The following is a 15448-nucleotide window of genomic DNA, read 5'->3' as shown; positions in this document are numbered from 1 at the left end:
CTTAAAAAAAAAAAAGACATGCAGCTGAAGAGAGATATTGATCAGTATATGGAAGAACTTTTAATGACCTGTGACTGTGAAAGGCTTTATTTGATTGCCTTAGTAGTCCCTTTTAGTCATATGCTTCAAATCTTTAACTGTCAGTGATGCTTTTTTACCCATAAAGGCAAGTTTGCCTTTCAGTTCCCAGATTGAATGTGCAGTATCAGGAACTAGACTATGTACAACATGCAGTCTATATAACAAGAAGGTCATTGACAACAAACCCCATTTTTGACAAATACGGGTAACTATTGACACATTTCAATTATACTGGAATTAAAGCCCTCTAATGCTGAGAAAGAAGCATGATTGAAGTTCTTGACATGGAAGCCTTACCAAGAAAGCTGGGGAGTACCAAGTTTCTGCATTGCTAAAAATTTGAAATGTGCTAAACCAACTTTGTTCTTGAGAGGAAGTCTAGTGGGATACTTAGATTCTCTCCATCTGCACTTGGGCTGTTCTCTTGAGTTTTCCAAAACTGATGCCTTTTAGAGACGGTTCGTGTGAAGACTTACTCACCAGCAGTGACTTGGGCTGTAGAAACTGTTTTTCACAAAGCCACAGCAGTGTCACTAGATGGCAGTAAACCTTTGAGCACCGGCGTGGAGCGAAAAGTGTATCGTTAACTCGCTGTGCATTAGAACTCCTTATAGGTTGTGTTGAAAACAGCATACTTACTACTTTGAATCTTCTTATACTGTCTTCTTTCTGGACTTAGACACTTGGGCTCTGCTCTAAAGCCCCCCGAAATTGTTGAGAATCTAGTACTTTTCATCAGTGGATTTGTATCTGGTTGTTTATATAGAATCATATAGTTTGGAAAAGACCTTTAAGATAATTAAGTCCAACTGTTGACCCAGGACTGCCAAATCCACCACTAAACCATGTCCCTAGGTGCCACATCTGTGCATTTTTTAAAACACTTCTGGGGATGGGGATTCTGTCACATTCCCTGGGCAGCCTGTTCCAATGCTTGACCACCCTTGCAGTGAAGAAATTTTTCCTAATACCCGATCTAAACCTCCTCTGGTGCAACTTGAGGCCATTTCCTCTTGTCCTATTGTTTTTTATCTGAGAGGAAAGACCGACCCCTACCTACCTACACCCTCCTTTCAGGTAGTTGCAGAGAGCGATAAGGTCTCTCCAGGCTGAACACCCCCAGTTCCCTCAGCCGCTCCTCACCAGACTTGTGCTCCAGACCCTTCACCAGCTCCGTTGCCCGTCTCTGGACACGCTCCAGCACCTCTATGTTCCTCCTGATTTGATAGTAAATAGCAAAGGCAGAACAATACATGATATCCTCAGAAGCTGGATATGTGGGCTGTTTAGATGCTAGCTCATGTGTCTGTTTATCCCGTATGATGAGGGCGTTACTGTTCTTATTTTCCCACATATGGATAGTTCAGTCACCTCCTGGATAATTCATGCTATTTGAGAAGAGGCCATGTTCTGTTATCTTAACATAATGATCCTGAAAGTCAGGAAAAATGTTTGTCATCAGTATTTCAGTCCTAGAACAGAAACTGAAAAATGCTTTCTTCAGAGAGGTACACGCTCACCCTAAAAGGCATTTAACTTTGTGCAATAAAACCCAGCATCCTATGCACTTGTCTTCAACATTCTTATTTCTTTAAATTATTACAGCTTTTCTGAAATCCTACTATTACTTTGGGTTAGCTTTAGTTTTCTACATTAAGACGTTGGATATGGATCAATGGTTATTACTTGTGGCTCTGAATCTGGTTTTAGCAAGAAAATTCTAGGCATTAAGTATAGATAAAAACACTTTTGATGTCATTGGGGTTTTTTGTTTGATTGGTTATTTTGTACTTGTAAACTATTGCTAATAAGTTCATATATGGAGGCATACCTCAATACTTGATGTTCTTCTGGACCTGAAACTTGAGTGCTTGGGGGACTGATGGCATCCACACACTAAAATAGGCAAATCGGTGTTTTGCATCTCAGACCCATGCCATTCTTGACTGAGGAGTGATTTTGGAACATCATTTGCAGCAATGAAAACCAGAATGAGGTTCAGGCTTTAGCCCATGGCAAGGCTTTCACTTCACCAGAGACAGGCTTATGTCTTCAGGGGAAAATGATAAAGGGAACAAACAAGGACATAGAATCATAGAATAGTTTGGGTTGGAAGGGACCTTTAAACGTCACCTAGCCCAGCTCCCCTGCAATGAGCAGGGACCTCTCCAGCTAGATGAGGTTGCTCAGAGCCCCGTCCAACCTGATCTTGAATGTTTCCAGGGATGGGGCATCTACCACCTCTTTAGGCAACCTATTCTCGTGTTTCACCACCCTCATCGCAAAACATGTCTTCCGTATATCTAGTCTAAATCTACCCTTTTTTAGTGTAAAACCATTACCCCTTGTCTTATCACAACAGGTCCTGCTAAAATGCTTGTTCTCATCTTTCTTATGAACTCCCTTTACATACCAAAAGGCTGCAATGAGGTCTTCCCCCGAACCTTCTCTTCTCCAGGCTCAATAACCCCAACTCTCTCAGCCTGTTTTCACAGCAGAGGTGCTCCAGCCCTCTGATCACCTTCGTGGCCCCCCTCTGAGCTTACTCCAGCAGGTCCATGTTCTCCTTACGCTGGGGGCCCCAGAGCTGGAGGCAGTACTGCAGGTGGGGTCTCACAAGAGCAGAGCAGAGGGGGAGGATGACCTCCCTCAACCTCCTGGTCATGCTTTTTTGACACAGCCCAGGATAGTGTTGGCTTTCTGGGCTGTGAGCGCACATTGCCAGCTCATGTCCAGTTTTTTGTCTGCCAGCAGCCCCAAGTCCTTCTCTGCAGGGCTGCTCTCAATCCCTTCATCCCCCAGCCTGTATTGATACTGGGGGTTGCCCTGACCCAGGTACATGGCCTTGTTGAACCTCATGAAGTTCCCACGGGCCCACTTCCTGAGCTTGTCCCAGTCCCTCTGGATGGCATCCTGTCCCTCAGGCGTGTCAACCGCACCACTCAGCTTGGCTTTGTCTGCAAACTTGCCGAGGGTGCACTTGATCCCACTGTGTCACTGATGAAGGTATTAAACAGTACTGATCCCAATCCAGACCCCTGAGGGATACCACTTGTCACCAGTCTCCATCTGGACATTGAGCTGTTGACTGCTACCCTCTGGGTGGAGCCATCCAACCCATTCCTCGTTCGCTGAACAGTCCCTCCATCAAATCCATAGCTCCAATTATGGTGTGTGAGAGTGTGTCAAAGGCCTTACAGACGTCCAGATAGACAACATCTGTCGCTCTTCCCTTGTCTAATAGTGTTGTCACTCTATCATAGAAGGCCGGTAGGCTGATCAGGCAGGAGTTGTCCTTGGTGAAGCCGTGCTGGCTGTTTCGAATCGCCTCCCTGTCCTCCGTGTGCTTTAGCATAGCTTCTAGGAGGATCTGTGCCATGATCTTCCCAGGCACAGAGGTGAGACTGACAGGTCAGTATTTTCTTGTGACTGTCATATTTTACTTACATCTTACTTATCACACTTGTGAACAGGTGACTTGAAACATAAAAGCTGTCTTCATTTACTAGTCTTGTGTCTTATTTTTCTACAAAAGCCAAAGCGTTTTCTTTTTGTTGGGAGCTGCTGGATTTAACTGAATATTTTTCACGTAGGATTGCAGTTCCACCATTTTACCACTTTTAAAACTGCTTGTTTGTGTTTATTACTTAATTCACATTCTTTTGGTTATTTACTTATGGGCTGTAATCATTCAAATAATTAAATTATTAAATAAATTAGATTATTAGAATTCACAATGGCTAACAAAGAACAACAGTTTTTTCCCAGCAGGTTGTTTGATAACTGGGGCAAGAACTAAAATATATTTTTTTTCTTTTGTAGAATTGCTGTTCAATTTCTGGAAAACTGTTATGCCAACATTAATGTTTATTATGCATTTTATGCATTGTATTTTTCCAGAGCTGCAATGAATAACATTCAACAATTGATTATGATTTTAAACTCAGCAACTGATAAACCATCGGATACTCTCATCACATACTTCAATGTAAGTGACTAGAAGGAAGATTTGTGAAAGATTCTTGGAATTATCACACAAGTAGAATATACATTTGTAGATCTGATGCACATGTTTTGGGAAACTCCTTTACTAACAACTGTTTTTTGGAGAGGTACATTTTAACTGGGATGGTTTAAATGCAATTACTCATTTTAGAAAGCACTTCTAACTGATGCATACTAGAACCTTAAAAGTTCTTAAATAATTTTTGTTACTGCACTAAATAGTAAGATTTATTTGTGTATGTATCAGGTGGAAAAAGAAGGGAATATAAAAGAGAGACAACAAAGAGAAGGAGCATGTACTCACAGGATTTCATGTCTACATCCAGCAACTTAAGCATATTTCTAAATTTAAAGACATTAACATCAATGTTACTGTAAGCTGTTCACATATTAGCTGGGTTAGTTGCAGCTGGTTGCATGTGAGACATGAAGTTGTAGTTACTGGAAATTGTTGAATGTATATAATGATTCTCTTTCTTTAAATACTCCTATGTATGAAGAGAGATGCTACAAAGTGAAGCAGGACTCATATGATGAAATCATTAAAATGTTTTTGAAGTAAAATGTTCTTTCTTTGCCTTTCCTTCCTCTGTCCTCCTTTCTGTACTCCATAGAATTGCACAGTGAATCCTAAGGATAGTGTCCTCAAAAGAGTGGAAAGTCTTGACCGCATTTTCAAAAAGAAATTTGCTGAAGCAGTTGGACAGGGATGTGCTGAAATTGGCTCACAGGTAACTAGCACTTTGGTTGAGTATTACTCATTTGGACTCTGTTGATACTAGCTAATGTGAGATCTGTCTTACGGACTGTCCTTCTTCAGCACAGATCAGTAATGGTAGAAAGTAACAATATTGTATTCAACCATGGGAATGGAGTGGCATTTTTTTCTAAAGCACTGTAAAGATAATATTCAATAAATTATTCTTCATATATAAGGAACAATAGGAACTGGGTGGAAATATGTGGGAAATACATTAATGAAGAATGGGAAAATGGGCACAATACATTTAGTGAAACATATTTGCATTTGTTAAGGTAACATCCTAGAACTGCAGAAGGTGACTCACTTCCTTATGAAATCAGTGGGCCAGCTGTGCTTCCAACAAGGACTTTGGAAAACAAATCCAACCACATTTGTACTTGACAGTATCCTGTCTGTCAGCCTTGCTTTTTATCTTGTTAGCTGTGAATCAACATAAACACTTGATTAAGTCTTCATGTGGTTGAGTTAGTCACAAACCTTAGTAGCCTTTGAGGCCTCTCCAGTGCTTTTGGCAAATGGAACTGGGGGCAATGACTTCTTTATTGTGGTTCTTCCAAAAAATGGAAATGTTCTGAGTTGTTAAAACGTGAGAGTCTGCGTATTGTAGTCTGTTAAAACTTCTTGTAATGTTCTTCAATTTCTTCTTTTTTTAACAGAGGTACAAGCTTGGAGTACGTCTGTATTACAGAGTAATGGAGTCTATGCTAAAGTCGGTAAGTTTAGTACTGGTAGCTTAGTACTGTCACTGTATTTACAAATACAAAGAATATTCACAAGTTTGGTTTATTTCAGGAGGAAGAGCGCCTTTCAGTGCAGAATTTCAGGTATGTGCCCCTAATTGTTATTGAAGTCTTCTATTTTAGTGTTAGGACAAGTATTAATAACTTTCTTTCTCCTTAGCAAACTTCTGAATGATAACATCTTCCACACATCTCTTCTGGCGTGTGCTGTTGAGGTTGTCATGGCGACATATGGTAGTAAGTTGAATCTAAAGTCCTAAATAGCATTGTTTTTTATTGATAATTATTGCCATTTTTTCTAACACATGAAGTAAACAGCAAAAAATAAAAAAGTGCTTGCTGAAAGTTCTGAACTAGCAGTGATTCAATAAATACAAAAAAGAAAAAACGTCAGAAGTGAAAGAATGTAGCCCTCCTGACAATTTTAGTCTGTTTTCCTTGCAGGAAATGCTTCACAAAGTGATGGTACCAGTGCTGAAACAGACTTGTCTTTCCCGTGGATACTCGATGTATTTGATTTAAAAGCTTTTGACTTCTACAAGGTGATTGAAAGCTTTATTAGAGCGGAGCCAAGCCTAACAAGGGAAATGATAAAGCATCTAGAACACTGTGAACATCGAATTATGGAGTCGCTTGCGTGGCAATCTGTAAGTAATGTTTTAAACTAGTATTTGTCCTTATACAGTGAGCACATCTAGAAAAAGGAAGTCACGCCTAACTCTGTCAAATAAGTTGTGGTCTTGCTGAGATTTATTTCTAGCAAAATAAGTTACAAGAGCAAAACAAGCTTGGTTTTGGAAAAAAGGAGTACATAAGAGGAAGAAGGTGACATAGCTCTGATGATTTATGTGATTGTAAGCCAACATCATCTTACTAGTCTGGCCTGAATCATAAGGGTAATACCCTTAAACGGTATTTCGGTGTCAAAGACAAGGCAATAAATTCTGTGCTTTTATTTGTAAGTTAATTTTTATCCAGTTGCTATTCCCACTTGGCAATAGGGCCTTAGTTCTATGCATCTGATATGTTTGTTAATAGTGCTTTAAAATACTGATTTGCATTGTCCTTTGTGCTTCAATCACTTCGGTATTTTTGGATACCATTAAAATAAAATGCTGGCAGTTGGCATGTTTTTTAGGCTGGATCTTAATAAATCAAGCATTGTTTCTTTGAACTGTGTGTTACATATAAGCCGAAAGTAGGCTATTTATGGCACAAAACAGGAGGCTATGAAGACAGGTAAGTTTGACCAGAGAGACATAAAGAAACTGTTTAAGAGCCTATCCCATATCAGTTCTGGGAGGTTTAAAAAACATGGTGTGCTGTAGCTGATGGGTAGTTTAATTTTGAAGCAAGTTTTTCTTTTCAGGATAATCTGTGTTTGGTTTGTGTATGACTTCAGAGTGAAAAATTTAGTTTTCTGGTATGGGTGATACTCTACCGGGCTGTGGGGTTATACTTCTGGATTCAAGGAGGATTGTTGTGCCTGAGCAGTGAGTGCCCCATCCATGTTCAGCGTGCTGACTCAGGGTTGTATGACAGCAATTGCCATGCTTCAAGCTGAGTCTAGTGGACCAGCTTGTACCAGCCAGCTCTTGCCACTGGATTTTTCTTGCGGGCAAAGTCAGTGGGCACATGTGGCGCTCTGAATATGCCCTGTTACAACTGACTTTTCCACTGGGGGAGCCAAGACGTGTGTATCCAGCTCTATGCTCATTACCACAGCGCTGTAATGTGCCCCAGGATTTCTGGTGCAGTGCTATAGCAGCTGTACCAGAGTGTAGATTTTTCCCTTTATAATGCTTTTGCATGTTTGTGTGTTGTCTTGGGAAATGCACATGGTCTTTCCATTGCTGTACTAATTTCTTCATGATTTTGCCATTCTTTGAATAATACCACCTGAAAGCACGCAAGAGCTTACAGAAAAAGGGAAAGTAAGGCAGTATTTCAAGAGGCAGGCAATATTTTAAGAAGCTTGCAGGCCTATAAAAAGTGCTTATTTGAGAGTTGTAACACTCAGAGGACAAAAGACAGAGTTACAGATTCCAAAGTTTGACTCTACAAGCAAAAAGTGGCGCCTGGTACCTTCTGCAAACCAGTTTGAAGTCAGCTTACTGATCAGCAATAAGCCATATCTACCAGTTTCCACCCAGTAATTCAAGCACTGCATGCAGATAACCTGATTTGGATTTGGGCTTTCAGACTGGAAAATCCAAAGCTTTGCATTTTCAAAAAATACGGGTGTAGTTGCAGGCTTTTGTGAAATAAATTGTAACATCATCAACAAGCACAGGATTATTTTCTGTTTTCCGAGTGCTCTGTTTGAATGCATTTTACTGTGTTGAATCTATCTTCTTGAGTTTCCAGAGGTATGTTTGGTACTGTTTTGGGGTGGCTGATATAGCTGATTTGAGTGTTAATAGAATAGTTCAGGTGGAAGGGACCTAGAACAACCATCTAGTGCCACTGAGGTATGTGGAGTGGAGCGCAGTGGAGGGGATAAAAAGAAATGTGCAGTACAGCTATCCAAGGGCCTTTCTGCTTCATTGACCTGTGCTTCATGTCTCACCTTGATGTCCCCAAGTGCATGACAGCGTGCAGTCTCCTGCTGCCAGGGGTTTGTCGGCGGTGGGCAACAGCTGAGGGACAGCTACAGGCAGCCGGAGCCTGTGTGCGGGCACCCTGTGATTCTGCACTGGCCTCCGTTGCCTCCAGCTGGCCGTAAGGGAAAAGCTGTGAGGTGTAAGCAGCAGATTGCATAGCGGTGGCTCAGGAGACGAGAAGTAGTGGGACATTATCTATGTTCAGATGTCTTGCAGGGACTGTGGGCCACTGCAGTGAAAGACCCAAGACCCGTACGTTATAAGGCTGCATGTAGAAATATAAAGCCCTGAGTCCTCTAGTGCAGAAAATCCACCCGTGCCTCCCATCTAAATATTGGCTGGTTTAGTCTGAAAAGTGTAAGTTATTAGCAACAGGAGAAAAATGCTTCCAGGGCTGACTTGCAAGGCTGTTGAGGTCAGATGTCCCAGACAGGTTTAGATAGCGAACGAAGGAGTGGTATTTACCGTATTCTTTTGCAGTTCATTACCTGCATATTGTCTCCATGTAATGGTGTACAAGATTTACGTAGTGTCTGCTTAATTTCTAATTCCCTGAAGAAGGGGCAGGCAGTTAGAGAAGTGTTCATACCAGGAGTAGCTCATACTAGTATATCTCTCTTACCTGCAAACACTCAATAAAGGAGGAGAGGAAAGCCAGATGACTTCTGCTTAGTCATGAAGAGTATCTCACCGTAAGTGATTGCTTTGGGTTAATCTTAAACTACTTGATAATCCAAAACAGATGGAATCTCAAGAAGGTTCAAGTTTCCTAATAGTTAGAGAATGTATTTTTTTTGAAAAGTGTTAAAATGTAGGGAATTGAAAAATACGGCACGAGTAAAGCTTATGCAAAAAAAAATATTTCTAGCTTGGTAAATAAGAATAAAAACCTTTGAAAAAATGTTTATTTATAAATATTTGCATAATGCAACTTGGTTTCCTCCAGTTATTTGCCATGTTTTTTTGTTTTGTTCTTACCTTCCCCCACAGGTAGTACATTTCATTACAGGGCTTGTCTGCTCTTTGGAAAGTCAGGCCTGTATTTATCCAGTCTTTCCTCGTTCTCCTGACTGCTCTAGGAATCAGGATTTCAGTATGAGATTTAAAGGAACTGAGCAATTGAATACAGAATAGCTTGAATTTATTTTAGTTTTACTTGTCACAGAGCTTTTGTGAGGAAAACTGCCTTGCATAAGTTCTCTGAAGAAAAGAATCTTAAGTGCATCTGACCTTTATTTGACTTTGGAGGCTGTATTGAATGAATGTGAAGGATTCTGTTTCTTAGTACCTGAAGATAATATATCACTCCTTTGCTAGTCATTGTGAATACATTTATTGCTTTTGCATAGCTAGCTGATTTAGTCATCTGTGCTTGAAGAGGAAGATGAAACTTTTCTAGGTCATCCTTTCTTTTAACAAAAAAAGCATAAGCACGCAAAATAAAGGGTGGAAAAAAGTTGAAGGTTCTTCTCAATAATTCTTAGTTTTGAAAAGGGGCAAGTATTCATACTGAGTAAATCATGTGGAAAGCACTTCCTTTTCCTTAAATCTTTATTGAACTCTGAAGGGAGAAGCGTCGTTTATCCACTCAAATATTATTTACCAGTGAGGTTATGGTGCTTCCAGATGCAGATTATGTGGAGATCAGTTCAGAATATGTTAATAATACTACATAGTTTTTATTAACAGAATAGAAATATACTGTATAATATTCTTTTTCTACTGTAGAACATTTGTGCTTCATCTCACTACAGTATTTTGGGCACTATTTTAATTTCACAACTTTATTTAAAGGGAACTGAAATTATTATAGACTCAAAGATGTCTATAGCCTTTGCTTAATTTTTAGCATAGTTGTATAAATAAGATACAAACTTCGGCATGGTTAAAATCTGTTTCCAGGAAGTGGTGGAGTCACCATCTTGGGAAGTATTTAAAAGATGCGTAGATGTGGTGCTTAGGGAAATGATTTAGTAGTGGACTTGGCAGTGTTAGGTTAACAACTGGACTCAATTTTAAAAGGTCCTTTCCACAGAAATGATTCTGTGATTCTACAAAAGAGATAGTTGCCAGCCAGCCTGGGATTCATGCTCAGTCTTTTCCATAGTTCTGTCAAACTGGTCTCTCTTGTGGCAAGCCAAAAAAGTAATTGTTTTGAATATCAAATTTGAAAATCAAATGGATTTGAGTTGTTTTGAAGGTTGTGTGAACAAATTCCGGCATCTGAACTTCCCTTAGAGAAAGCCCTGTCAACTGCCATGTCATGTATTTGACTAAAGTGTTGCTGCTTACTGGAGTGTGTTGAGAAGAAACAAGGAAGAGCAAGGTTTTCAGCGTAAGCAAATCAGATACAAAGTCTATCAACTTTCATGGTCTATTTTAAGAGTGATATAGCTGTAATATCTGAAATGCATTTGTTTCTGGGAACAGCCTGACTTAGGTTTGGTGGATTTTTTGCTGGCTCATTTAAAAAAGCAAACACCTATGGAGTATCCATCTTTGCTATTTGTGTCTGCAAAGCAACCCCAGTTCTGTTTTCCCCTCCTCTCGTTGTGAGCTTGCATTCTGCTGATAAGCTGTGAATGGGGAGGAACAAGCAAGGTATTAGATTTCTTTCATAATGCTGCATAGAGAATATGCTTCCTGCAAATGCCTTTTCACATGTACAGTAGGTGAAAGAGTGGGGAGCGTACATGTTCTAAATCATCCCATTTGGCATACTTAAAATAGTTTGGGCATTGCTACAAAATACTGCTTCTGCAAGCCAGCCTTGTGTGGGATGTCAGAGAAGAGGTGTGTGAAGCCCTTCTGCTTTGTCAAGCTTCAGCTGCCCAATACTGAAGTAATGAAAGGGTCTTGTTCTGCTTCACGGGAGTTGCAGACCAAATGCAACCTTGTCCAAAGATGAGGCAGTACATGCCAGCCCTGTATGGCAGGTTAGAGAAAGCACAGCCACACTTTCCTGGTTAGCTCTGCGGAGGGTAAAAAGCTCCGTTGTTAACTTGTTAACTCATCCAAATGAGTGCCAGGAGTCCAAGGGATATTAATTCCTCTTTGGACTGCAGTTTTCAAAGGTTGTGTGGTAGCTTTTGCTGTTAACAGGGATGAGAGGCAGCTGCACCAATTTCCACAACCCCCACAACAGCCCAGAACAGAATGGGGAGTTGCACTGTGGTGGGCTAAAGGAGTAATTCACAGTCTGGTTTGCTCAGTTAGCTACAACTGTGGGGTTTTGGTGTTTGTTTATGTGTGAGGGACAAACAGATGTTGAACCAAAGTAATGATTGCACTACAGCTGTTGACGCTGTAGCCTTATTTGATTGTATTGCTCTTTAACACTTGCTATCCTAATCAGTATTTGTATTTTTCAAAGGAGAAAGAAACACCAGTATTGATTTCTGTTGCGATTTAGAGTTGTAGTGTGGTTTGGAGTGTTAATGACTGATGCAAGATAAAGATGGCTCTACAAGGCTGCCTCTCTTAATGGTTAAAAGTTGATTAGAAGTAGACAAGTGTGCTTTGCTTTATTCATAACTTCTTCCCTGTAGCATTGCCTAAACTGTGCTTCGTAATGCTTCTCCTTTATCAGCTCCCTCTTCTCTGTGTTTGTTTTTTTTGTCAATTAAACATCTGCAGTGAAATCTACAGTACTGTTTCATCACGTGTCGAATTAACATGACTCAGGGTTTGCAACAAGTATTTGTCGACTAACTATGCAGTTAATATTTATACTCAGATACCTCATCCCACACCAAAGACTTCTGTTGGTTTTAAATTATGCAGCTCATTGTGGCAGAAATGCCTTTCTAAGGAAAATCATGTATTCCCAAAGAATACATTTTATTGCATAAATATGACAAACTCACTGAGCTGGATTAACAGCAGACCTATTTTGATCGTGCAGCAGGGAGAAAAATACTAAACAGGTATGTTTAAGTTGGACTTGGCAGTGTTAGGTGTATGGTTGGACTTGATGATCTTAAATTTAGATTTCTAATCTAAATGATTCTGTGATTTGTTTAAAAAGTGTTAGACAAATCCAAGTCAGTCTGAAGCTGTAAGAAGTTACAGGTAAGCAAGTACTCCTTAGTGCTTTGGTGTGGTACAAGCTTAACTATGCAGTCTCCTGGTCTTTGATTGTACAAGGACACAGTTATGGAGCTCACCATACTCAAGTGCTTAGTGCCCATTTTCTCACATGCAGTGTACGATTTTAAATGAGGTTTCTGTGCTCCTTGTAAGGAGGAATTAAGCATCTAGGAATGGGAGTTGATGTATTTTCCTGTGGTATGTATCCTTCTCAGTAGTGTTTTCTGTTGTTTATGTCTGAAGTCCTACACCTCTCCTGGAGGTAGGTGTCTCCATGCAATTTGAAGTCTTGTCTTTGATTTCGATATCTTAAGTCATTTCCTTTAAATCTGGACAAAGTAGGAATGGTGATGCCATCAACATTTTATACAGTGGGGTACTGGATAAATACTTTACTGTTGTATTAAAAGAATGACGCTAAAACCTTGTTGAAGGACCGGGTATCGGGACTGCATCTGTTCTGCTGACCTCTAAGGGACAATAGTTCAGGCTTGAGTATTGCCCCACCGTCATCAGTGGTGTTCCCTGGCATGTTTTGGCATGTGTCAGCAGTCCTCTGGACAACGCCTAGGCAAAATTTGGGGCATGATGCAGCTCAGGGACTATTTTCAACTGCTGGCATGGATTAGAAGTTGAGAACGTTCAGCTGTGTGGGTGCAAGCTGTGCTTTGCCGCTTGGCCTCAAGGCCTTGGGACCGGCCATGGCTTGTTGTGTTACCAGCTACAGATATAGTTGTGGGTTCAGCCACGAGTGACTTCAGCGCTGGCAAATGAGTCACGCGTTCCTTTACTGTCTTTGCTCTAGGCTCCAGGAGCTGTATGTGTTTCTGCACAGCAGCCGGTTTCTCTTTGAATGGCTAGTGTATGTCAGACATACTCTTTTCATACCTACTGCGTTTGGCTTTCCTTAGATATGGGAATACCTAATTTGTGAATGAGGGACAGCCTTAGGCACAAAAAACCGCTCAGCTTATCCAGAATGATATTTGCAAACACGGTCACTGGCAGAATAAGAACTACATAGGGGACTTCACCGGTGTAAAGACAGGCAGCTCAGGAATTGCAGGCATCAGATTGCTCTTGCAGACATCACTTATGTCCTGTGATCTTCTGGATTTTAGGCACCTAGTATCCTGTCTCAGCATGGAGGTTGCTGTGGACCAAGATTTTTAATGTGGAATTTTATAGGGTTTTTCATACAGGGGGAAAAGTGTGCTAAGGGTCACCGAAATATGCCATTTCACATGCTTGCCATGCTCCTTTCAAAGAAGGAGCGTTAGGACGGTGCAGCTTTAACCTTAAAGGAGGAACTGAGAATTGATTTGAGGTTTTCTGTCTGTACATACTAAATATATTTCTGCTTGCATCGTGAGTGTGTTCCAGAAGCGTGTGTGATGAGAGGGAGGTCACTGCTACCACTGCTGCTTGGCGTGATAGTGCTAAAGGATCACACTGGTTCTGCTGTGTGTGCTCTTTTTTTTTTTTTTTTTAAGGTCATGAATTAGCTCTGACACTTCAGTTGCCACAGCTGTGGCTGGTAATCCTTCTGTGATTTTTGCCTTTATCATACAAGGCACATTCTTAGAAGTCTGTAAGATGGTTGCCTTTTGGGTATTTGTGAATACACCATATAATATCATATAAATACAAACATATTTATGTATGTTTATATGCTTTTTTAGTTTGAGCATATATACACACACACACACTTTTTCAATAAATGCATAAATAAAATACATGAGTGTTTCTCCCATGCCCTTGTACTCCTGAAGAGTTTCCTTTTATGAAAATCATGCTGTGCTTTTTGAAGCTTGAAACTTTTATCTGAATGATAATCTTCGCTGTCTGCACCATCACTTTGAAAATCTTCCCTGCCACTCCTATTTATCGTGAGGATGACTCAAGCTGTTTTTCAGGCTTGGGTGTTACAATCCAAGCAAATCCTCTAGGCTGCTGGAAGAGAAACCAGAATACATAAAGCTGAGGTCCTGTGTTTCCTGCTTTTGTCTGTGTTGGCAATGTATTCACTTCTTGGTAGGCACGCACTAAGTGTACAAAACACTCGCTAGGGTTGTAAGGTATTGGCTGTGTTAGCACAGTATTAATGGATTTATCTGTTGCAGGTAGACCAAGTCAGCCCAACCCTTAAGATGCTATTTTGATTCAAGTACAAACACGACTGAAAGGATTACCTAAGGCACAGCAACTATGTGGAGTTTTCATTCTGTGAAATTTGGATGCCGATTTTGATTAAGGATTTAAGTTTTCCTCTACTTCATCTACTGCTTTAAAGTAGAGTTTCTCTTAGTAGGGGAATGTGAGTCCTGCATTGTTAGACTTCTATAAAATAGGTATTTAGGCTCCCTCTATACTTGAAACGGCTGTACTTCCAATAAGCAATTAATTCTATTCAATTTGTTATTATGTATTTTACAATGTGATGATTCGCTTTTTCAAGATACCTCTCTCCACTGACTGTAGAGAGCATCTGTCTCAATGACAAACCTAAACTAGATGTGTAATGTTTGTGAGTTAAGGTTAGTAGAAGTGAATCGTATGCTTAATATTAGTTTTCATAACGGTGTTTCCCCCTTCCTTTCAGCATTAAGGGGACATTAGCAAGAGGAAGTTAATTACCTTGCTTTGCTTTAGGTGGTTACTGGTGCTATGTATTTCACTTATAGTCACTGTTGTGGTTTCTGTTTATGTAGAGGTCACGTACTGTTACCAGCATGGCTACAGAAGCTGAGGATGTGTCATGATCTCTCTGGCCATGGATGTACAGCTGTAAATGGGGATCTGGATTTTAGAGCCTGTGCTCAGTGGAGCTTCCAGCTGTGTTGGTGCAGTGTGAAGATACCGTGCCTGTGTCTACATTGGTCCCAAGTACAAAGTTAGCCACAGAAATAAGACTTGTTTAACGTGATATACTTTTTTTTTTTAGTCCTTTTTTTCTTAAGTTTGCCCTAATTATTAGTAACATTTTAACAAAAACCAGTGAAATAGTGTTTTGTGAATGCCTGGTTTTCAGGTTTTTGTTATATTGTCCAATGTTTTGTTGGTCATACCACAGTGGGATGGGATTATGCTCTCTTAAGTTTGCAGTTTTTTAAATCATTGTAGTGAAGCAAAACTGGTGAAATTACTAGAATGGAGTTTTGTTTTGT

At 40.3% G+C, this 15448-nt stretch overlaps 1 protein-coding gene across 2 annotated transcripts in view; it reads left to right on the top strand.

Annotated features, from left to right (window-relative positions):
- The window catches only part of RB1 (RB transcriptional corepressor 1), an 82105-nt gene that overhangs the window by 24796 nt on the left and 41861 nt on the right, over nucleotides 1-15448 (top strand). For both annotated transcript variants that reach the window (XM_080375030.1, XM_080375028.1), the window contains exons 12-17: nucleotides 3982-4069; nucleotides 4701-4817; nucleotides 5506-5562; nucleotides 5642-5673; nucleotides 5750-5826; nucleotides 6034-6236. In XM_080375030.1, the coding sequence (XP_080231156.1) occupies nucleotides 3982-4069; nucleotides 4701-4817; nucleotides 5506-5562; nucleotides 5642-5673; nucleotides 5750-5826; nucleotides 6034-6236 (574 nt within the window). The remainder of the gene's footprint in view (nucleotides 1-3981; nucleotides 4070-4700; nucleotides 4818-5505; nucleotides 5563-5641; nucleotides 5674-5749; nucleotides 5827-6033; nucleotides 6237-15448) is intronic.

This window comes from Falco punctatus (assembly GCF_963210335.1).
Source record: "Falco punctatus genome assembly, chromosome: 2".
Classification (NCBI taxonomy): domain Eukaryota; kingdom Metazoa; phylum Chordata; class Aves; order Falconiformes; family Falconidae; genus Falco; species Falco punctatus.
This window is presented reverse-complemented; position numbering and strand designations above follow the sequence as displayed.